The sequence below is a fragment of the Lynx canadensis genome, chromosome A3 (assembly GCF_007474595.2).
Source record: "Lynx canadensis isolate LIC74 chromosome A3, mLynCan4.pri.v2, whole genome shotgun sequence".
Lineage (NCBI taxonomy): Eukaryota > Metazoa > Chordata > Mammalia > Carnivora > Felidae > Lynx > Lynx canadensis.
Genome location: NC_044305.1, coordinates 10,146,805 through 10,170,913, shown reverse-complemented (window position 1 = coordinate 10,170,913; position 24,109 = coordinate 10,146,805). Strand labels below are relative to the sequence as shown.

Genomic DNA, 24,109 nt, shown 5'->3' with positions numbered 1-24,109 from the left:
TACAACAGTATAATACTAGAGATGTGCAATGTAATTCACACGCGTGCACATACTGAGCACTCGCGAAGTGTACCCTTAAAAAGACGGTATCGGCAGATGAATGGATGAAGAGGATGTGGTATATGGATACAGGGGAGTATTACTCGGCCATCAAAAAGGAGGCGATCTTGCCATTTGCAACAATGTGGATGGAACCGGAGGGTATCATGCTAAGCGAAATACAGAAAGACAAAAACCGTATGATTTCACTCATATATGGAATTTAAGATACAAAACAGATGAACATGAGGGAAGGGAAGCAAAAATAAGATAAAAACAGGGAGGGGGACAAACCATAAGAGATTCTTAAATACAGAGAACAAACCGAGGGTTGCTGGAGGGGTTGTGGGTGGGGGATGGGCTAAATGGGTGAGGGGCACTAAGAAAGACACTTGGGATGAGCACCGGGTGTTATACATAGAGGATGAACCACTGGAATCTACTCCTGAAATCATCATTGCACTAGATGCTAACTAACTTGGATGTAAGTTTAAAAAAAAGATGGTCAATCTTTTTTTTTTTTTTTTAATTTTTTTTTTTTTTTAACGTTTATTTATTTTTGGGACAGAGAAAGACAGAGCATGAATGGGGGAGGGGCAGAGAGAGAGGGAGACACAGAGTCGGAAACAGGCTCCAGGCTCTGAGCCATCAGCCCAGAGCCCGACGCGGGGCTCGAACTCACGGACCGCGAGATCGTGACCTGGCTGAAGTCGGACGCTTAACCGACTGCGCCACCCAGGCGCCCCAAAAGATGGTCAATCTTAAGTCATGTGTTGTTTTACGCCCTAACGCCCACCACACACACACACACACACACACACACACACACACACACACACAATGCCAGAGGTAACCCAGAGACACTCAGAGCATCCTGTACCTATAAGGAGGCAAGAAAGGAAAGTGGGAGAGGGAATGGATACGTGTCTTTCTAGCACAGCAGAAAAGCAGATAGATGGTGCTCACACACAGCTCAAATATCCGACAGCACAAGAATATTACACAGAGGAAGGGCCAGGAGATGCTCAACCCCAAAACTCCTCAAGCGACTGACTGCCCATCGTGCCAGGAGTTCAGGATGAAGGGGTGAAATGGGGCTTCAGTGCTCCTGATTTATGAACTTTTACATACAAAAGGCGGCTGCAAAAATCAATGCGTATATTATACTTTGACATACTTCTTAAAAATCCTCCCCCGATTTTTTTTTACTGATAATTTAACTTCCTGCCAATAATTTTAACAGTATCTACACCTATTGGTTGCACATGCCATCCATAAGACCACCCCCCACAACACACAATGTATATTTGTAAAGTAGACGTCTGTACCTGGGCAGACGTAGATGGATATTAAGACCACTGCACAATTACATATATTATAAAACACGCATAAAAATAGAAATAAACACCAACAGGGGTTTTGGTATTTTCTCCTCCTACACTTAAAAGTCATCCTACAAAGTCTCTCTGCAGTCTGAGAGACCCTCCCTGGAGGCCAGTGAAGCAGACACATTTCTCAAAAACTATAAGGACCTCAGAAAAAGTATCAGAACATTCCAGAAAGCAACCGCTTTTTGTTACAGTGGCTTGCACACCCCAGCAGGTTGTGATTGGTGTTCGTTGTATTTTTCTCTGAGTCTGTCTCCTGAAGCTGACAGCACCTCCTCACAGATCTATCACCATGCTGAATGTTCTGGTCCTTACAAAATGCCGGGTAGGGCCCCCCTTGGGGTGCACCGTCCCACCCCTTAACCCAGTTTCAGGGTTCCAGCTTCTTCGTGTTCTACAGACAACAGAACCCCCAGCGTAACCCCACAGCTGGTGTGACTTTTCTCACCTTGATAGATGCTAATCAAAACCCATATTAAGAAGGTCTTGTAGGACAACGGTCTTCCCTAAACGAGAGAACAAGAAAGAGGAGGTTATGGCGTGTGGCTCACCCAGGGTGTCAGCTGCCCCACGCTTCCCTGCCACCAACAAGGCAACCTGCCTGTTTTCATCAAAAAAAAAAAGCATCTCGCACATGTCTGGACATGTTTGAGAAATCACACGTTTAAAAGACAATTGATATTCGGTGGGAATAAATCTGCCCTTTAGTAAAACTCCCTGAAGACAAATAAACGAAATCATACACACACACACACACACACACACACACACACACACACTCTTGAGAAGCATACACAAAAATGCTTCCAGGAGCAGACACGAGCCTCAGTGGCAGAATGGAACTGTCAGGGGCTCTTTTTTTTTTTTTTTAAGTTTTTGGTTGGTTAATTTAAGTTTTCAGTTTACATATTACTGTACAGTTTAATATTCTCTAGGAGCATACATATGGCTTTTTTAAGGAAAAAGAATGTAAAACCGCACTCCTTCCTCTCAAGAAAGCCGCCACCAGTTCAAATCGTTGAAATCCGTGTGTTCAAACCGGAAATGGAGGGTCTGTGTGAAATGAAAGTAGGGAGAGAGGGAGGAAGAAGGGGAAGGAGGAGGAAGGGAAGGAGGAGTTCACTGAACCTTGAGAAGATCCTTGTAGAGCTCAGGATACAGCATGGCAACTTCTGACTTGACGTCTTTGTCCAGGACCAGAGAAAATACGGGAAACATGGTGTAAATGGTGGAGTACCTGGGGGAGAAAAGTCACCGCGAGTGAGACCAGCCGATGGAAAAGGAACAGTGTGCTTCTCCAGCCTCTGGAGCCCCATTCCCACGCATTTATTCAGGCACTGCTCACTAAGTGCCCATTACGTGCCAGGGCTGGTTTTAAGGACTGGAGATTCAGATGAGAAACAGAACATCTGCCCTCGGAGAGCAATCCTGCTCATCTGTGAGCCAACAAAGTCGGTAAACTACACTGCGTGTTGCAGGTAAGTGCTGGGAAGGCCACTGTAATGGTAGGACAGGGAAAGAGCCATGGGGGTGGTATGATTTTTTAGAGTGGGTGCCCAAAGGTCGTGACAGTTGAGTAAACACCCATAAAAGGTGAGAGGCAGCCATGCCCAAATGAAGGGAAGAGCATTCCAGGCGGAGAGAACAGCACGTGCTAAGGTCCTGAGGTGAGGACCCGTTTGAAGGACAGCAAGGCAGCCAGTACAGCTGGAGTTGAGTGAGTGAGGGGGAGAGAGGAGATGGGAACTGAGGGGGGCGAGGGGTCCGTGGCAGGCCACACGGAACACATTTCGGGGAGCCCCTGCATTCTGGCAGGTTCTTTCATTCTTCTGGGACCTGACAAAGGACAGTCCACTTTTCCAGTTAGAGGCAGGCATGGGGCGCCTGGGTGGCTCAGTCGGTTAAGCGGCCGACTTCGGCTCAGGTCATGATCTCAGAGTCCGTGGGTTCGAGCTGTGCTGACAACTCAGAGCCTGGAGCCTGTTTCGGATTCTGTGTCTCCCTCTCTCTCTGACCCTCCCCCGTTCATGCCCTGTCTCTCTCTGTCTCAAAAATAAATAGACATTAAAAAATTTTTTTTCAATAAAAAATAAAATAAAAAAAATAAAAAAATAAAAAAAAAGCAGGCAGAATTCTTTGTGAGACTCTCCCCTGGGACCAGCCAGCCTTTCTGTGCTTCCTGCCTCCTCACAACCAGGCGTGTGCCCTACACACGTCTCTATCTAGGACACGTGTCACCCAATCCACCTACCCGGGTGACTCAGACACTGAGAACATTCTCTGAAGGATCAAAAGGAACGTCATGAGTTCCGAGTCAGGAATGGGGGTGGAGCCGATGGCAGCAAATGTCCACGTGACCCCTGTCTGACAGGTCACTGGCACACAGCAGTCAGGCTCTGCTAGGGACATCTCCCGGGACAGCAAGGCTCTGGCCCACCTGAGAGACCCAGCAGCAGGACATTCTACCGGGTCCACGTCAGGGAGGGTACTTTCCAGACCCGTCTTTCCCCTTTTTCTAAGACCCCAATGAAATCACTGAGTCTGGGAACCTTCGATCTTGCTTTGGTCGCCATCACCAATAAGCTCGGACGTTCATGGGCAAGCATTCTGCCCCCTCCAGGTCCAAACCGCCGAGTGCTGTGAACCACAAGCCCACCGAGCTCCACTTTCTCAGTCTGGGTATAAGCTGAGCCATTCAAAAATAAAAATCCGGGGCGCCTGGGGGGCTCAGTCGGTTGGGCGTCCAACTTCGGCTCGGGTCATATCTCACATTTGGGGCTTTGAGCCCCGTGTGGGGCTCTGTGCTGATGGCTCGGAGCCTGGAGCCTGCTTCAGATTCTGTGTCTCCCTCTCTCTCTGCCCCTCCCCTGCTCATGCTCTGTCTCTCTCTGTCTCAAAAATAAATTAAAAAAAAAAAAAAAAAGAAAACAAAAACATTACAAATAAAAATCCAAGTTAGGTTCTCAAGTGCATCCGGGGCAACTCGGGGGCTGAACAGTCGAGACACAATGTTTCTTCTCTCCTCTGTGGTATGTTAGGGAGGTTTCATAAAAAGTTAACCCTGCCTAGCTTTCCTTACCCAATGATGAGGAATCCTTGGTAGAGAGGAACCGATGCAAAGTAAAACACAGAGGAAAAGACAGCCTGTGCCAACGAGAAAGGAAGATGTTACCAAATATCACTGACAAAGGCCCTAACTTTATATAATGACAACTCCCCACCCTTAACGTAGCGCAAGCTTTACTGACACAGTTGTGAGTGCTTTGAGTAAATCAGCCCATTTAACAATTACAAGCACCTCAAGAGACAGGTACTGTTGTCATCAACCCCTATTTACAGAGGAGAAGAGTAAGGCACAGAGAGGTTAAGCGACTCGCCTACAATCACACAGCTCACGAGTGATAGAGCCAGGAGTCGTTCCCAGGTAGTTTAGCTCCAGAGACCACGCTCAGCCCCCTTGTGAACACTGAGTTACACAGGCTACACCCAGGAGCGCTCTCTCCGTGACCTCTGTGAATCTCCAGAACCACCCATGAGATCAAGTCCTAATATCACCTGCCTTTCACAGACGGGGAATCTGAGCAGGTAAACTTCACTGCAGGGTTAAACCCAGCTCTGTCTCCAGAGCCCGCACTCCTGACAGCTCAGAAGCACCGCCTCTCTGGGCATGCGCCCAAGAAACAAGTTAGCAGAGGTATGGAAACAGAGACACCTGCGCCATGAGGATGGGCACCCGTTACCCTGGAGGGCGGGGTTACAGACAAGGCTTCCCTTCTCACATGACACCTTTTACAATTTTGGGAAACTTTTACGAAGAGCCCACAACCAGGAACACCTTTGCAATTAGACAAGAGCGGCATTTCCAAACCTTTACTGAAATGTCTACTTGCTGGTTTGGAAAATATTAGCTACTGGCAGTGAAAATCAGGCTGGGGAGATAAAATCTGACTTGATGCTCTGTTAGGTCCTTCTCTGGACACCTACAGGCTAACAGAAGGAAAGTGGCCTCAGAGCGAATTCCTGTGAGCAGAAAACCAAAAAGAGGCCGGCAACAACTGACAGGGCTTTTCAAAGACTAAGTACAAGAGGCAGAGGCAGGCTGGCCATCAGCAAGGGTGTCTCACTGGAGGCATCTCCCCTTCAGCACCCGCTCTGGGTGCTGACCTGGCACAGAGCTCCAAATGCAGGTGCCACCCGGGACCGCGATCCTGGGCAGCCCCAGCTGCACCCCCTGGTCATATTTCAGAACTGAAAGGTGAAAGCCACCTTTCAAATGACTTTTCACCCAGGCGGGGCCGTGGCACAGAAAGGACGTTTGTAAAAAAGTCAAGAATCTGGTGCGTAGTTTTGCAAATCAAGGTCAAGAGCCTCCTTCCCCTAAAAGGGCCTGGCTGGCCAAAAGCCTTCTTCATCTTGGAGAGAACACTTTAGGGAAAATAAACCACTGTGGCCACATCTATCAAAGAGAACAACGTCAAAGTGCAGTCCTAACAGGGACTCGCTCTTAGCCAATCACTTTCAGCACAGTGGACAGGGGTGAACGCATTTTCCCACAGCACAAAGAACAATTTCTCATCCTGGAATTTTTTTCTAAACTGAGGCTCATAGTAACAAACAGACATTACTGAAGTCAGCTCACCCAGGCCAGCTCTTGTGTGCATGGCCACGGACAAGCTGATTAATCTTCCAGTGATTAAATCATAGTAATATCCAGTGTGATTCATGAGCTAACCTAAATTAAAAGCACAGATGTGGTCTGGGGCGCCTGGGTGGGTCCGGCAGCTAAGCGTCCGACTCTTGATTTGCGCTCAGGTCATGATCTCACGGTTCATGGGTTCGAGCCCCGCATCAGGGCTCCGTGCTGTCAGTGCGGAACCTGCTTGGGATTCTGTCTCTCCCTTTCTCTCTACCCCTCCCTGGTTTGCATCTCTCTCTCCCTTTCTCTCCGCCCCTCCCTGGTTTGCAGGCTGTGCGTGCGCTCTTTCTCTCAATAAATAAATAAATACACTTAAAAAAAAAAGTACAGTACAGATGTGGTCTGATGAATCATAACAGCTATTTTGATCATGTTGATAAAAATCACTTGAAGGCTTCTATGCTCTCAAATGCAACAGATACTGAAAACATAAAATCAGGGGCACCTGGGTGGCTCAGCTGGTTCAGTGTCCGATTTCGGCTCAGGTAATATCTCGCAGTTCATGAGTCCGAGCCCTACACCGGGCTCTGTGCTGATGGCTCAGAGCCTGGAGCCCGCTTCAGATTCTGTGTCTCCCTCTCTCTCTGCCCCTCCCCTGCTCGTACACTCTCTCTCTCTCTCAAAAAATAAACATTTAAAAAATTCAAAAAGTTTTTAAAAAAGAAAGAAGAGGGAGGGGAGGCCTCGTGTGCACTTACTTGGAAAGGCAGGATCTTTTATGTTGTGATTAAGCTCCTTTCCCACAGATTAAAATGTCCCCTTATGGTACACATCTCCCTGTTTTGTTTTGATTAACAGCAGTAAGGATGACTTCAGCACTCGATGCCTTAGAAAACTCTGCTTCTCAAAGTGGCCTTGGCCGAGAGGCAAGACACATCTTACCATCCCCATGTCACAAACGGTAGACTGAGGCCCAGAGGGGGAAAGCGACTTGCTCAAAGTCTCAGAGACACACAGTGGGGGGGTCAGAAAGGGAGGTGGGTGTCAAGACACATCACCCCTACGTTCTCTCCGCTTAATGGGGGTATTTTCACCTAAGTGTCCACGGAGGAGAATCAGTCAATAGTGTTTCAACACCCAGAATAGTTTCTTTCCCACCCTTTGGCCTTCCTCCCAGTATGCACTTAATCGCTACAGCCTGATGACAGATGTTTAAAGGAGCTGGGGAGACAGGAGGTGGGAAAATACTCTAGAATCTTTTTGTGAGAAAAAGATGGGCGTGAGACGTTATTCCCGAGAAGATGAACAATCGCGGTAACGAAGCTCCACTCCCACCTGGGATGGCAGGAGGCAGAACTGTGATATCAGACACCCCCCAGGGCCATGGGCCATGCCACCCCACCTGGGAGCCCCCGCAAGCAGAGGCAGCACTGGCCTCCCCGTATCGAGGGCACCCAAGGAGACACCGTGATGAAGAACACGGGCTCTGGAATCCCCGCGCCAATGCAGTCTAAACCCCCGAGGGACCCTGCAGCACGTTTCTTCCCCCCACTTAGCCTCAGACTCCCCATCTGTAAAATGGGCACAGGCGACTGTGAGGACCGCGTGAGCCACTTGCATGGTGAACACCGAGCCTGATGCCCAGGGTACAGGAAGTGCTCAAGAAAAGCAAGTTATTCTTCGGTGGTTCTTCTCTGCTGGCCCTTATTTTTGCATTTGGAACAGCCGGGACCAGCACTGACCTCTCTGCATTTTTCTCTCTGGCAAACTGATCATAACACCTCTGGGCATTTACACCGCATCTCCTTTATGCCAAGCGCTGGGCAGGCACTGGTGTTAAATGCCTGCATCCGCTCCCCTGCAGCAAGGATGGCCTGCACTGTCTGCCGGGGGAAGGATCTGTGACAATCCAAGGTCAACCCGGTTTGGGATTTAAACTCGTCAGGTGGGAAAAATAATTAAGTCAAGAAAGAAAGAAACTGGCCAGGTGGGGTAACGGCTCCAAAGCACAGCCTCGTTCCCGGGCTTTCTCCAGGACGGCCACGTGGCCCGTGCGGAGGTCCCACCGCCCACCCACCTGCATGGTGCTGATGCAGAGGCTTCTGTGAATCACGAACTGGCTGAGGGCAGCTGACCGCTTGTAGCTGTTCCGGCCGTGCACCATGAGCAACCGGCCAAGGTGCTTGAACTGGGTGATGGAGAAGTCTGCAGCCAGGGAAGCCTGTTTTCCTTCCTAAAATCCAATAAAATTGGGCACCGTCAGGAGCACCAGAGGTCAAGGCAAACACATTTTTTTCTCTTTTAATTGAAAAAAGCAAGACGCTGTAAGGAAATCTTTGGAAAACTTCGATAAAGAGCTTCTTTGGTTTCACGCTGCACTCGGTTGGTGGTCCAAGACTAAATTTGATTTAAAAAGAGGAATGTATTTAAATAAAAAACATTCTGAATCACAGATCGTGATAATTCGGAGGTCAAATGGATCTGGTATTAAGCCTCTGGGGGTGGGGGGGTAGGCCCACCCCATAATGTGTATCAGAAGCAAAGAATCCTCAGAGACGGGCACTCAGACCCTTGAAGTGAAATGGAAGCCTGGGGTGGGTGGGGGGCTGAGGCTACTAACGATCCCAAACGGAATATTCCTGAGCGTACAACTTTGCACATTCATAGAAGTGCCACCGTGGAATGGAGTTCTCTAATTGGAAAGGACGCGTGATGGATGCCACTAAGGGGCCACACCTGCGTTAAAAGGGCCCGTTCCAGGAACATCTCAAAGATCACTGAATCCTGCAACTTCGAATAACTGTCAACTGGATGAGCACCACAAAACCAGAAAGGGTGGAGAGAAGAAAATTTTTAAAGCGTATGCGTCAGCCCAATCCGTGAAGCTATGGGACCGAACGCACAGGACAGCGCCTCCGGCCCTCCCTCGGGCCCTCTGGACTCTTACTTCACACACAGTTCCAACAAGCCTGGTAACCAGTGTTGCCCGTAGCCATTTAGAGGTCAGAACTCAGGACAGAGCCAACTCTGCGGGACAAGCACACGCGTGACAAGGGCAGGAAACAACAGCTGCGTCACAGCACACGAGCTTCGTGAGACACTGCAGCTGCCGAGGCCTCTGAGCCACACACTGTGTCACCTCCCTCCACGACCCCCCAGACGTTAGCACGGGGCGTGGCAACCGATGCTTTTACGGACGCTGCAGCCACCACGCAAAAGCCTGAAGTGCATTCACTGTGCCCTGACAACACAGCAAAACACTCTTTTTTTTTTTGTTTTTAATTCAAGTTTTGACACGCGGAAAACCAGCATCGTCGTCCGTAAGATATGGTGACACGGACCTCCGACCCCCAGGTAATAATGCCAGGCAATTCCGTGACGTGGTTCCTTACGCTTCGTCGTTCTAATCTCGAGTTTTCAGAAGCGTCAGAGCTGTGTCTCGAGGGAAAAAGAAACTCCCGCGAGGGAGGCAGAGCAGCCCTCGGCACGGCAGCCCCACCCCCAGCACCCACCCCTCCACGGCCAGCAGCAGCCCACCCCCCACAGCCCGCACTCACCTTCCCCTCGACCCCCACACCGCAGTCGGATTCCTGAATCATACTGACGTCATTGCCTCCGTCACCTGTCGGCCACACGGGCCGGAGAGAAAAGCCGGGAAATTGGGCGGAGGTGAGAAGCAGGACCCCGACACGTCATTCTTACTTTGAAGACTCGCGCGTGTCTCGCCTTTCGCCGAGCCCCTTCTGCACGGCTCCACGTAATTGCTCCGACACCCCCCAGTCTCACGGGCGGAGGAGCTGAGCGTCAGAGGGACAGCGGGTGACTGGCCAGAGTCCGGCCGCCGAGCGGCAGCGGGGGGGCCGTGTCCACACCTCACCGCTGTCTACGACCACCACACCCCTGCCTGTGGGCGTGTGGGCCCCACATCACATCAGCAGCAGTGACCCACGCCGCACTTGCTCAACGCACACCGTGCCCTGTCGTAAGCGCTTTCTGAATCCACTCCTTTCCACCCTCACCACTGGATGAGTGCTTATTACCCCATCCTACCAACGGGCAGACCGAGGCTCGGACGGGCGCCCAGCGAGTAAAACCAGCTCGGGCTGGGAACCCGGGTCCCCTCCACGGCGTGCGGCCTCCAGCCCTCAGCTGTGCTGCCTCCTGCATCACTAGCAAAGGAGAGCAAGCCGTGGAGGAAAGCCCTAGAACACGCTTATCGACTCTAACCCAAAGGGAAATACTAAAACAAATAATAATCATAATCGTATGAATTCCGGAGCCTGCGTCGGCTGGGGGAAAGGATCACGACCCGAGGAACATGGCCCGGGGAATCTGAGTTGCAGCAGGGTCCCCGTCACCCTTACAAAGCGAATCCACGTGCCAGCGGGCCGGGGGCGGGGGCAGCACCTACCTACCGCACAGGTGAGCTTCCCCGTGCGTTCCTGGAGCAGGCGCACGATCTGGGCCTTCTGGGTGGGGGTGCAGCGGCAGCAGACGACAGCCGGGCACTGGCAAGCCAGCTCCATGAACTCGTACTCGTAGTACTTGAGGCAAATCTGGGAGGGGAAGGCGGGGGGGGGGGGGGGGGGGGCGTCAACCAAGGCCGCGGCCCCCACCAAAGCAGGGAGGGGCGCGCGCTCCCCGGGAGAGCCCGGCCGGCGGGGGCCCCGCACCCACCTCCAGGGAGTCCCCCGAGATGACCAGGGCGCAGTCATGCTTCCTGCGGAAAGCGTTCAGCTCGAGGTGGGCCTCGCTCCGGTTGGTCACCTGGAAGGGAACACAGGCGTGGAGGGGGGCCCCGCTCTCCGGAGATGGAAGAACAACAAACAGTGGCTTCCTGAAGCCGGTCCGGAGACAATGGCCACCCCAGCCAAGGACCCCTGCCCCTCCCCTGCCGGCAGACCCAGAGCCAAATTCAATCCTGTTTGTTATGATTCTGTGGGAATCGGGAGGGCCTGTGCACCAACGATCACCTTGCATTTCCCCCAGGACGGCTGTGACCCACAGCATAAAAACAGGAGCTAAAAATGACCGTACTTTCATTGAGTGCCAGGCACCGCGCTAAGCACTTTTCGTGGATCGTCCCCACTGACCTCGCCCAGCAACCCTACAAGGTGCGGACGGCAACGGCTGGACTCTACACGTAAGGAAACGAAAGCGTGGCGAGCTGTGTGAGCCCCTCTAAAGCCACACACCCAGGGGGCCGTGGGGCAGGCGTCAGCAGCCAGGCATCTAGCAGGGTGGCCAACTTTTCTGTACTAGACCAGATGTCAAACAGGCTCTGTGGACCCTACCGTGTTCGTCAAAACTACTCAACTCTTGGGGCGCCTGGGTGGCTCAGTCGGTTGAGCGTCCGACTTCGGCTCAGGTCACGATCTCGCAGTCCGTGAGTTCGAGCCCCGCGTCGGGCTCTGTGCTGACTGCTCAGAGCCTGGAGCCTGTTTCACATTCTGTGTCTCCCTCTCTCTCTGACCCTCCCCCATTCATGCTCTGTCTCTCTCTGTCTCAAAAATAAATAAACGTTAGGGGCGCCTGGGTGGCGCAGTCGGTTAAGCGTCCGACTTCAGCCAGGTCACGATCTCACGGTCCGTGAGTTCGAGCCCCGCGTCAGGCTCCGGGCTGATGGCTCAGAGCCTGGAGCCTGTTTCCGATTCTGTGTCTCCCTCTCTCTCTGCCCCTCCCCCGTTCATGCTCTGTCTCTCCCTGTCCCAAAAATAAATAAACGTTGAAAAAAAAAAATTTTTAAAAAAAAATAAAAATAAAAAATAAATAAACGTTAAAAAAAGAAATTAAAAAAAAAAAAAAACTACTCAACTCTGCTGCCGTGGCATCACAGCGGCCAGAGGCAATAGGTGAAAACAAAGGGGCATATCTGTGTGTAAATAAAACTTTATTTACAAAAGCAGACGGTCACACGGGCTGGCACCTGTAACCCCTAACTATACAGAATGCATAGAATACAGAATATAAAGAACATACGGTCCGTCCTTGTTATTTCCAGTAGCTACACTCTATGAGGTCACTGTGAACACCGACTTAACAAGTAACTATCTGTTCGTTGCTCCTGTAGGGGGAATACGGGGCCAGGTTCCTGTGAGCCTCTGGCCACAGTATTTTTGTCAATCAACACATAACCTTGTTTTATATGTGTTTCCGTTGAAAGACATCTTTTAAAATAGACTTTTTTTTTTGATTCATTAACACTGAATTCACAACCAACAGCACTGTAACTCATGCCCAAAGGAAGGTGATCCAACACACGTACTTTCTCCACAAGGCACATCATAGCCTTCCCGAGCTCAGCAATGCTAGACGGCACTCCAGCACTGTGATGGGGAGGGGGGCATCTTAAACAATGAAATCACTAACACAAAAATGCAAAAAAAAAAAAAAAAGAAAAAAAAAAGGCGGCACTAAGTAGATCGGGAACTGGGCTTCTGTGTAGCACGAGAGCGGAGAAGGCAGGGGATCGCCTTGTTTGACCTCAGCTGGGAATGATGCACACATTTGGCAGCCACGATTTCTCGCTGCTCTGCACATGCCCACAGAGGACTCTGAAAGCACCCTGAGCACTGGTTTTGGGGTTACCAATAAATTTTAGTAACTAGGCGAATTTGCAAATATGGAGTCCGCGTATAATGGAGACTGACCATATGTGCCTCCACACGATGCTGTCTGCGCTGTTGCCAGAATGGCTGCGTCTCCTGAAGGCTCTGCGTGGCAGGGACCAAAGGCGGGGGCAAGGGGACATTCCCACCGCACGCGGAGCCTCTCCACTCACTGGGTATGGGGGCTCCGACCTCAGGAGCAGGACTGCTGTGTCCCGCCTACAGAGTGGCACTCACCTCCCCACCCGGTCAGGCCAGTCTTGGCTCCTGGCCTTAGGGCACCTCCTCGTGCCTGCCCTGTTGAGGTCAAGTGCTTGCCACCAGGGCAGGAAATTTCTCGCTTGCCCACCCAATATACCTCCTTCTAAAGGCTCCTAAAGGTTTTCCTTCAGGAGGGCAGACAGCCCAATGTCTGTGATCCGGAATTTTTTTCTCATCCAAGGACTCGGCCTTCAAGGCTTCAGTGGAATCTGGACTCGTGTGTGCAATTTCACATGTATGGGCTCGTCTGCATCCTTCGTCCTGACTGTGCTTTTTGACAGCTTCTCAAAGGGACCATGACCCCCGCCAGGTTAAGAACACAGCAGTAACGAGGTGCTGCTGAACCACCCCCAGAAGGAATCCTGTAGCCCCACCTGGGTCATTCAGTAATCCCACCCAAACCAGTGCTGTAAGTTTTCCCCTCTATACTTTAGGGGTCCACTCAAGGTCATGAGGTCACAGGGCAAAACTGCAGCGTCACCCCCACGAGGCCCCAACACAGAGAGCACCGTACCAGCCGGAAAACGTGGATGTCTTGGTTTCTGGTCACCAGATGTGCATTCTTGGCTGTGCATGTGGCCGTCTCCAGCTTGTCCCCCGTCAGCATCCAAACCTGGAATCGCAGCACAGGGGGGCCTCCTCTTTGTAAGTGGTCAAGGCCAGCCCGGAGCCCGTGTCAGCCCCGGTCCCCAAGAACACCGAGCTAAACTTGATTCATTCCATTTACCTCGAGGCTCCCGGTGTCCCCAGCACAAACCACGGGGATACCCCACTTGGGGGGCTCGAGGACCCCAAGTGACCACTGCTGGTGGCAGCAAAGGCTGGTACGATACTTGCAGAGAAGCATTTGCCCATGTGCTTCAACAGACACCACGAAGCTTGGCCTCTGACCTCATAATCCCCCTTCCGGAAATCTCTCTAAAGGCAATAAATAATCTCAAAGAAGGGGAAGGCGGTGTGGGTGAGGGGTCACTTCCGGGTCCTACAGGAAACACTGATTTATCACGTCGCATCCGGTCTTTCTACGCGGTGGGTTAAGCCAACGGTCAATGCGCCAGGCTCCTCCACACCTCCTAAGACGTCGTTCTGCATTTTGCCGCCGTGAGCCCAGAGAGGGGAGCGGCTTGCCCCAAAGCCACACAGCTAGTTCCGGTCCCGACCAGGCCCAGAATCCAGGTCTTCCAAGTGTAAGCGGAATACGCTTCCCGCTCTGCTATGTCCACACATCAGCTGAGTGTTCTCCCAGAGTCACTGGACAAAGCGCATGCTGGCAGTGGGGAGGTACAGGAAGGAAAAGAGCAACGGTTTCCCGAGCGTTCACCGTGCTAGGTACCCATCAAACACACTGTCCACGTTTAGCACACGTGGCCTTCACGGTAACTTTATAAGGCAGGACACGGAGCGCCGAGAAGCCACTTGCCAAGGATCGCCGAGGCAGTCGGTGGAGAAATCAGATTCCAACCCAGGCAGTGAGACAGGCGGGCCCTTCTGGGGGCCCTTGCCCCTGGCCCGGCCCCTGGTGGCTGTCAGCCCCTCCTCTCAACGTCCCATCTGCCCATAAAGATAATATCCTTTTAAGCGACCCCAGCTTGGTGCCAGTTTTCAGGGTCTGCTGTATGAAAGCAAACACCGGGGGCGGAGCTGGGAGGCTCAAGTTCTAGAAACCCATGGAAAGTCATTGGTGCACCACATGACTGATGTCCCACGAGGGGACGACAGGGGGGCATGTGTGGGTAAGTGCCCAGGCCTGAGCCCTAGGACCTTCTTGCCTCGCCTGGCCCCACCTGCTGCATCTGGGAAGGGGCTGAAGTAGCCATTGTCCAAGTTCCGACACGTTCCGGCCTGTGAAAGAGCTTTCCGCTAGACCGCGCCTACAGAGTCCCTGGACGCCTCGCCCCTGTGCTCCCTTCCCCCTCCCGTCTGACCAGGGAAAGCAGGAAGAGAAGTCCAGTCCACAGTGGGAACAAAACACCCCTCCTTCTGGAGACAGCGGCCTCGGGGAGGAGCAGCTGAGGATGAAGCCAGAAGCAGGAACCAGAATATTCCACCACCCGGAGAGAAGCGGCCTCAGAAGTTGCCAGTGACAAAGTTAAGCACCAGCCCTTCCGACTTCGGATGGCTCTTCCGAAACTGGGACGTGGCTGACAACTCCCTCGCCAGGGACCAGGTCTGGGGGCCAAGGACACGTGACAGAACCCGGTTCACGGTGAAACGTGCGCCCTCCCCGCTCATGTGGCCGGAGCTCGGCCCCTACTGTGGCCCTGCTCACAGGAGCCTGTGCCGCGTACTGGCGGGGGACGCAAGGGAGAGCTGCTTCTGGGCAAACATGACACGTTTCCAGGAGCTTCCAGCCAGTCAGGCTGCTCGGCTGGGGTCCTCTGAGGTGTAGCCTGCTCCTCTGACGCCCTCTACTGGCCTCTCCGGATGAAACTACCGGATTGTCGGGTTGGGGTTTTTTTTCCTTTCCCTTTTGGACCCCAAACAGCGTAATAAATAGGGCAGTTTGAGGTGCGGGCGGTTACTCATTCACCCAGAACAGCAGCAGACGGCTGGCCGTCCGGTCACTCAGCGAGAAGGTACCGAACACCCCGAGCATCTGGACACAGCCTGGCCCTGAGGGATACGGGGCTGCACGCAGCCGCGCCTTCGGGGGGCCCGGTGTGGCCTTCGGGGCAGGGCTGGAGGAGCGGGAGGGACGCAGCGGTCCAGGCGAGACAGGGCTCTGGGTCGCTGCCCATGCACTCCACTCCTCGTTCCTCCCTCGCTCCCCCCGCCCCCCGCCCCCCTCCCCTCCTCGTGTCTACACCCGCGGCAGGATGATTCTGAAGCTCGCTCCCACAAGGCGGCAGCCGTTTCAGCGGCCGGGTCCCAGGCAGGTGCTCCCTACCTTGATGCCCGCGTTCCTCAGGGTCTCCAGGGTGGGCCTCACGTCCGCCTGCAGCTGGTCCTCCACCCCCGTGAGACAGAGCAACCCCATTTCCATCTCCAGGCTCTCGATCACCGTGGCCACTTTGAGGGAGCGGTCGTGCACGCTCAGCTTGGCCTGGACGTAGCGGGCCTGGGACACGGCAGGGGACACACGGTCACTGCTGGCGGTGGGGAGGGGGCCGGGCTGACCGCCGCCAGGAGTAGGACACCAAGGGGGGACCCCGGCGCGTGGCTGGACCTCAAACGGATGAACCGAGGCTCCCAGCCTCCTTCCAAGTTGATCAGCCCAGACCTCGGACGGGCCCTGACTCCACCCTTTCCTCTACACTTACCTGGCTGGGCAACTTCCAGCAAGTTGCTCAACTTATCTGAGCCTTAGCGGTTTTCACCCAGGAAGCAGCAGTAACAGCCCCCACCTCGCTGGGTTGTTACAAGGACTGGTACCCTCAAGATCTCCCACACACAACGTGCCCTTCGTGACCAAGAATCCCCGATCACTGGGTTTTCTGAAGACAAAGTCCCACCTCCAAAGACCACCGACCCAACCCTTCTGTTTAGCCACTTTCCAGGGGTGGTAAAGACATGGAAGAAAATCAAGAATCCCCTAAGGAGCTGATTCAAACACATGCCTTTAAACATGAAAAGACAGTAGAATTTATCAGGGCTGGAACTCTTGCTAAAGAAAACTTTACAAAGAACTCAAGCACATGGAAGAGACACCATCAAGCACAGCTTCTCTGGGTGAAGCGTGACAAGGACCCCAGAAGCCTGTCCCCAAACACCTGTCTCTCCCTTTCGGTCCTACGCACATGCATGCACTTGGCTTTGTGCCAGGCCTGGGGATACAAGGGCCCTTCCCCTCAAGGAACATGCAATCCGCGGGACAAGAGGACGATAAACCAGGCATATTTACGCTGGAGCCCCTAAGCCGTGAAAGTCAACGATCTAGTTAAACTCTTTTTACAGCTCAAAAACCTGAGGGCTCCAAGGGGGTGATTCATTTCAAATTTTCCAGAGGGTGAACTATGTGCCAGTGACCACCCTAAATGTTAGGATGTGACAGGAAACCCGACTGACCGCCTCTGCTCTAGAAAAGATTTTATTCCCGAAAGGAGGTATTAAGAAGAATGTTAGATGTAAACATATAAACGAGTCCATTCTAGATGGTGATTAGTGCAGTGAAGAAAGCTAAGCGGGGTGGTGGACGGCGAGTGGTGAGGTGGGGCTGCCTTAGATGGGGAGTCCGGGAAGACTTCTCAGAGGAGGCGGCATTTGAGCAGAGACCCAAAGGAAGCGAGGGAGCAGGCCAGGGAGGTCTGTGCAGGAAGGGAGTTCCAGGCAGAGAGAACAGCAAGTGCAAAGGCCCTGGGACAGAAGTGAGCCTGGGGTGCTCAGAAAGGACATCGGCATGGCTAGAGCAGACTGAGCGAGGGGCAGACGAAGAGGAGATAGAGCCAGAGAGGGGAAGACGTACGGAAACTGCAAAACACAATGGAAAGATCACAGGACCACTTACCTCAAAGTCTTGATATTGCTCCTCTGCTAGAGACTTCTTCGCCACCACGAGAACCCGCAGTCCTTCTCGGGCCATGTTTCCACACTGAAAAGCAGACCGCAGTCGGTGGAGAGCCACACTCAGGGCCTTGCCTCCAAGCCCCTGACTCTCGCGGAGGAAGGCTGGACGCTAATGTGGACAGGCCCCTACCAGGGGCAGAGACAAACCGGCCAATCCAAACATCGCTTTCCCCTAAAGCAACCTTCCCTGAAGCAGACCTTCTAAAGGGAGATTGCAACACGGCAGCCTGCAGGCCAACCGTGGTCTACGCATAGGTTTTCCTTTGACGGGCACAGTACATGTTTCAAAAGCTAAGTCAACATTGTAAGACTTCACAGACAAACCTGGATCTGGCTTGTTGGGAAAAAACCAAACCTCTGACACAACCATGCATGCTCTCCCAAAAGACCACAGCCAACGATGGATGAAAAGCGGCTGCTTCTACGTATTCCCAGAAAACAGCTGTCAGGTGAAGAATATTCCGATAGGCTTAACACACAAAGTGCGACCCTGTTGGAAAGACCCCCCCCCCCCGGCCTGTTTTATCTGACTTACCTGCCCAGCCCCTCCTTTGAGTTTGCAAACCCCCTACCTGAAAATATAACATTACTGAATGGAAACTGTGCCTCCCCCCCCCCCACCCCGACCTGGAGCTGAGAGACAAAAGAAAAATGACCCGACAAACCCAAGAGTTTCTTCTCTCCTTGCTGTGGCCAATTCTCCACATCACCAATCAAGATAGGCAGCCCGTGACACGGACCCTCAAGGATCCCCACCCTCCTGCTACCTGCCTCCAGCCAAAAACCAGTGAGGGGCGGACTCTTGAGCCTGGACGTGGGCCCTGCCCCGCTTGAACCTTCAGATGAGACCCCAGTCCCAAGCAACTGCTTGAGAGACCCTGCAAAGGACGGCCGGCCAAGCTGTGGACAGATGCCTGGCCCACAGAATCCATGAGAAATAAAACTGTGTCGTTCTAAGCTGCTACGTTTGGGGGTGATGTGTTACACAGCCACAGACAACGAGCACAGAGACCCGTGTTACCACACCACGCAAGGCCTCCAAGACATGCCTCTGCGGTTCTCGCTCCCCACACCCCACGTACCTCTTCCTCCAGCCAGTCATTGTACTGCACGATCCCAGCCATGACAACATCCGCTCCCTTCATGTAAAACGTGATCTCTCCCGTTGACTCGTCCTAGAGGGGGGGGGGGGCCCGGTGGAATGAATACCCAAGAGGAACACCCACTTTCTGCTCCAGTACCCACCTCCCATGACAGATGGCATACAAACTCAGCGGACGCCGATGTTTTGTCACTTGGCCAAAGATAAAAAGCCAGAAGGGGGCGGAGGGGGGCGCGGCGCTCACTTGGGGGCAAAGGCCACAGAAAATAGAAGAAAACTCAAAGCGTTTGGAAAAGCATTAAATGAGGAAAGAAAGATCAAAAGGATTTAAGAAGTTTGTTTTTAAAGCTATTACTGTCTCAGCAGAAACAGACTCGCATGCTGTAAGGTCTTTTTTTTTTTTTTAAATGTTTATTCAGTTTTGAGAGACAGAGACAGAGCGTGAGCGGGGGAGGGGCAGAGAGAGAGGGAGACACAGAATCCGAAGCAGGCTCCGGGCTCCGAGCCGTCAGCACAGAGCCCAACGCGGGGCTCGAACTCATGAACCGTGAGATCGTGACCTGAGCCGAAGTCGGATGCTTAACCGACTGAGCCACCCAGGCGCCCCTGTAAGATCATCTTTAATTTACACACAGGACTGCCAGGATCACCCAACTGTGGTCTACCCAAAAAGATGGGGAAGTAAGGTACTTATCCCAGAGCGGGGTTCTCAGTTTTGGCATCGTTCACATATGGGCTGGGGAATTCCTTGCCGTGGGGGCTGGCCTGTGCATTCCAGGACCTTCTACAGCGTCCCTGACCCGTCCCCACTAGAGGTCGGCCACACCCCCATGGGGACAGCCCAAATGGCTCCAGACGTAAACAAATGTCCCCCGGGGAGCAAACTGCCTTCACTGAGAACTGCTAATCCCGATCATTCCAGACCCGCGTCTACTTGAGGACTTGGAAGCCATCAAATAACCCAGATTTTTGTTCACACTGACCAGCTTTTCGGGGGGGGGGGGGGGGGGGTAACACCACGGCCCAGGCGTCAAAGGCTTAGACCCGACACCGGCTTTCAGCTGTGTGCACTTGGGACCTGCTGCTTCTTTTCTCTAAGCCTCAGTTCTCTCATCTGTAAAACAGGAACAACTCTTACCACGCAGGCTGTTGGGGCTTAAACGAAGTCACCTACACAGAGCACGCAGCCAAGGGCCAGACACACAGAAAACGCCCGCTCAGCGTGATCAGCCCGCTAGGGTGACGGTAACTCTGTGCGTCCCTCAACCGCACTGTGTGTGGGGACCAAGGCCTCGCCCAGTGGTTCTCAACGGAGGGGATTTTGCATGGGGCAGTATCTGGAGACCTTTTTGGCTGTCACAACGAGGGGGTGACTACTCCTGGCATCCAGCGGATAGAGGCCAAGGATGCCGCTGAGAGCCCCAGGGTGCACAGGACAGCCACAACCAAGAACCATCTGGCCCCAGTGTCAACAGCACGGAGGCTGAGGAGCCCTGGCTTCAAGGAACAATGGCTCTGAGCCCTGGTTCTTACTCTGTGACTCCTTCCTCGGGAGCTCCCACCACGGGGGGGGGGGGGCCTGGGGGGGAAGAGAGGGGTGAGGGAACAGAGCATGGCCATTACCACCTCATGCCTCAATTTTCCTCCCCCGGGAAAGCCTGTGAACGCGTTAACTAAACACGAAATAAATACCCAGGGCCAAATTAGTGGTACACGTCTCCTTCTTCAGAACAGCTTTCCAGGGCCCTCTCATCGCTGATAATCTTTGAGAACTACATGCTTGCTCACAAAAGCGCCCGCCGGCCACGAACAGGCACCTGCGTCTCTAAAGCCAGCAGCAGCCCATGCTTCACCTCTGACGGATCCCACACACCCACGCCTGCTTGTGACTCGGGCCAGAGAGAGCCGTGGGGTCTGAGCACGGAAGCATCCCGGGGCTTTTTTCCCTCTTGCCTCAACCCGAACGGTGCCTGACAACAGAGCCGTAGGAAATAGCGTCCCCTCCCCAGTTTCCTCTACTGCGAAGGGCGCTCTGGAGGGCGCAGACGGCTCGTCCAATTCAAACACTGCACCGACTGTCTCCTCCCGTTACTCACTTCCTCCCACTCGGTTCATCACAAGGTTACCTCGCTCCCATACGATGGCGAGATCACGCTGTACGTTTACGGAGAGCTGCCAGTTGCGCGGCATTGTTTTGGGGCCTCATCTTTTTCCACTGTGGTCTCATCCTGGCCCCTGTTCAAAGGCCTCTTCTATGCAAACAATGACAAGGGTCTGATCTACAGCACCGATCGGCCTCCGTCGTTCCACGTGGGACGGGCTGGGGGAGGGCAGTGGAACATCTACACACAACAGAAATAAGGCGGGCGACGGCAGCCTTCCTTTCAGAGACACAAGCGCACGAGCCCCCAAGGAAACCCCCAGAAGACAGAGATGCACGCCAGGGAAGGACTTTGCCTGCAAGTCCCTGCCAAGTGCCATCCAAGAGCTCGCACGCGTCAGGAGGGCTGGTGAGCAAGGTGAGTGAGCCCGTAACTGCCAACAGTCACCAAACCAAGATGTGTCACGGCGGAGCTGACATTCCCTCACCTCAGGTGACCGGGTGGGTATTTCCAAATAACCAGACAGGATATCTGGGTGCATGAGAACTACGTTTGGGGTGGGTTATTCTTCGTGAGGAGGCGTCTTGGCCTCCACCTAGGAGAGGAGGTCAACCCTGACTTGGGACGACCAAAATGTCTCCCAACTTTTTCGAATGTCCCCTTGGGGGCAAAATGACCCCAGGGCGAGAACGGCTGCACTAGAAGAGTTTAGGGAGGTTTCTGGAGAATGGAGAACCTGTCCACTTGCCCTGACGGCTGATTTCCACGGGTCAAAGGCAAGAATAAGGAGGGAGACAGGTCAGAAAACAAAACTTAGCAAAAATACTCATGTCAGTAAAGCCAGCCTAACAAAGACAGATGCTCACAGACTGACTTTTAGTAGTGAGAAATGAAAAATGTGCAGTATCTGAGAATATTTAATCAAATAATGGTATATTTTTTCAACAAAACACCACGCATGCATTAAAATCATAAAAATCACACTTTACTAATATGAGAAAATTTCCACCATCCATATTGTTCAACAGGGGGAAGAGTTTAGAAAGCCTCATGTGACGCTCAATGCCAAGTTCATACAAATGCGTGTGGGTATTTACACTCGTATACGCGTAGAAAAAAACTAAAAGGGAAAGTCTCTGAAGAGGGATGAATGGTTGGTCTTTGGTGGTGAAAACAAAGAACAATTTGAGCTCTTGATATATGTATCTGTTCTGAATGCTTTAATTCAATGTCGAGTTGGTTTGTTTTCCATAACCTTGGAAGGGGGGGATGCTATTTTAAAATAATGATAGATTTAGGGGCGCCTGGGTGGCTCAGTCGGTTAAGCATCCGACTTCAGCTCAGGTCAAGATCTCACGGGTCATGAGTCCGAGTCCCAAATGGGGTTCTGTGCTGACAGCTCGGAGCCTGGAGCCTGCTTCAGATTCTGGGTCTCCCTGTCCCTCTGCCCCTCCCCCAATCATGCTTTGTCTGTCTGTCTCTTTCTCTCTCAAAAGTAAACATTAAAAAAAAAGTTTAATGATAGATTTTTCCCATCCAGTAAGTATCCCCTACTTCAAGGTACAGGGCCCTGTTCTTGCTGTGAGAAGATGTGGACCCACATGTCATAAAATAGGACGTGTATCTGGGAATGAAAGCCCTTCACAGCTAAAGGAAGGGCGGATATATTGCTCACTTATCCTAGAACGGCTGATACCGGGTACTATCTGATGATGATTCAGCTCTTGAATGACTTCAGCGGAGACCCCGGTCCTAGAACTTGAAAAAATAAAGGCTGGAACAAAAGCGATTCCGGAGGCGATTAATGACTCTGATTCCCCAGGAAACACCCACACACACGATCCGTGCTGCAGCTGCCAGGCCACGTTCTTGACATCAGATGTGTGCTCAAGATACAGTCTAGAAGCCATGGGTCAGACCAAGTATGGGCCAGTGAGAAAAGCAGCAGCAGCATGGGAGAAAAAGCTCCCCTCCCACCCAAAAGTTGCAATCAGGGACATAAAAATGGCTTAAAATGTGTCATTTTCAAAGCACATTCGGGGCCCCTAGGTGGCTCAGTCGGTTGGGTGTCCGGCTTTGGCTCAGGTCATGATCTCACAGTCCGTGGGTTCGAGCCCCACATCGGGCTCTGTGCTGACAGCTCAGAACCTGGAGCCTGCTTTGGATTCTGTGTCTTCTTCTCTCTGCCCCTCCACCACTCATGCTCTGTCTCTCTCTCTCTCTCTCAAAAAATAAGTAAATAAATGTTAACAAAAATTCAAGGCACATTCGGGCTGTGTCACTGGGTCATCAGAACAGCAGCTCATGGAGCTGTTTCTTCTGTGGCTCCCAATGACCCCCTACTTCCTCCCAATGACCCCTAGTCCCTCCCATGACCCCTACTTCCTCCAAAGACCCCCCACCCCCTCCAATGACCCCCACCCCCTCCAATGACCCCTACCCCCTACAAAGACCCCTACCCCCTCCAATGACCCCTGCCCCCTCCAATGACCCCTACCCCCTCCAATGACCCCTACCCCCTCCAATGACCCCTGCCCCCCCTCCAATGACCCCTGCCCCCTCCAATGACCCCTGCCCCCTCAAAAGACCCCTGTCCTCTCCAATGACCCCTACCCCCTCCAGTGACCCCTGCCCCCTCCAGTGACCCCTGCCCCCTCCAGTGACCCCTACTCCCTCCAATGACCCCTACCCCCTCCGATGACCCCCACTCTCTCATACTCCATGCCCTGGTGAGACCCACTCCCACTGAGTGGGGGTTGGACCCTGTAACCAGCTTCTAGTAAGCAAGGCAGAAGCGATGGGAGGCCAGTTCTGACATCAGGTTGCAAAGACTCTGCCCTCCATCTTGCTCACTCTGATGAAGCCCGCCGACAAGGGAGCTGACCTACGGGGAGGCCGGTGGAACAGTGAACGAGGGTGGCCTCCTACCAAAAGAGCGGAGAACTAAAGCCTTCCGTCCAAAACCGCAAGGAGCCGAATCCCACCCACAGCACTGATTTTATCTGGTTTTCAGCTGGATCCTGCCCCGGCTGAACCCCGGATGACAGCGGCCTGTGACAAACCACAGGCCAGAGGACCCAGCGAAGCTGCACCCAGATCCCTGGCCCACAGACCCCGTGAGATACTACCTTCTACCGTTTTATACCGCTAAGTGTGGGGAAATCTGCCAGGCAGAACACACGACACAGTACTCCAGCATTACTAGGGGTGCTCCACAAGCTTTTCGATGCCCCACTCACCACACCCAAACTCCCAGGTCGTAGTGGTTAAAGAGCCTGGACTTGGGGGCCATATCGCCTGGGGTCCAGCCCCAGCTCCGCCATTATCCAGCTGTGTGAACGTGGGGAGAATGCTGAGCCTCCCTACCCTTCCATTTTCTCCTTTGTCAAATGCCAATCAAAATGGTACCTACCTTGTTGGCTTATGCTAAGGCTTAATGAGTGAGTTTCTGGAAATCCTTTAGAACAGCC

The 24,109-nt window shown here is 52.9% G+C and overlaps 1 protein-coding gene across 1 annotated transcript in view; it reads right to left on the bottom strand.

Annotated features, from left to right (window-relative positions):
• ATP9A (ATPase phospholipid transporting 9A (putative)) overlaps positions 1 to 24,109 on the bottom strand; it is a 132,421-nt gene that overhangs the window by 6,680 nt on the left and 101,632 nt on the right. The window contains 11 exon segments of the mRNA XM_030309389.1: positions 1,876 to 1,933; positions 2,556 to 2,664; positions 4,507 to 4,571; positions 8,141 to 8,296; positions 9,621 to 9,685; positions 10,475 to 10,619; positions 10,741 to 10,830; positions 13,447 to 13,545; positions 15,820 to 15,990; positions 17,377 to 17,460; positions 18,518 to 18,610. Of these exon segments, the coding sequence (XP_030165249.1) occupies positions 1,876 to 1,933; positions 2,556 to 2,664; positions 4,507 to 4,571; positions 8,141 to 8,296; positions 9,621 to 9,685; positions 10,475 to 10,619; positions 10,741 to 10,830; positions 13,447 to 13,545; positions 15,820 to 15,990; positions 17,377 to 17,460; positions 18,518 to 18,610 (1,135 nt within the window).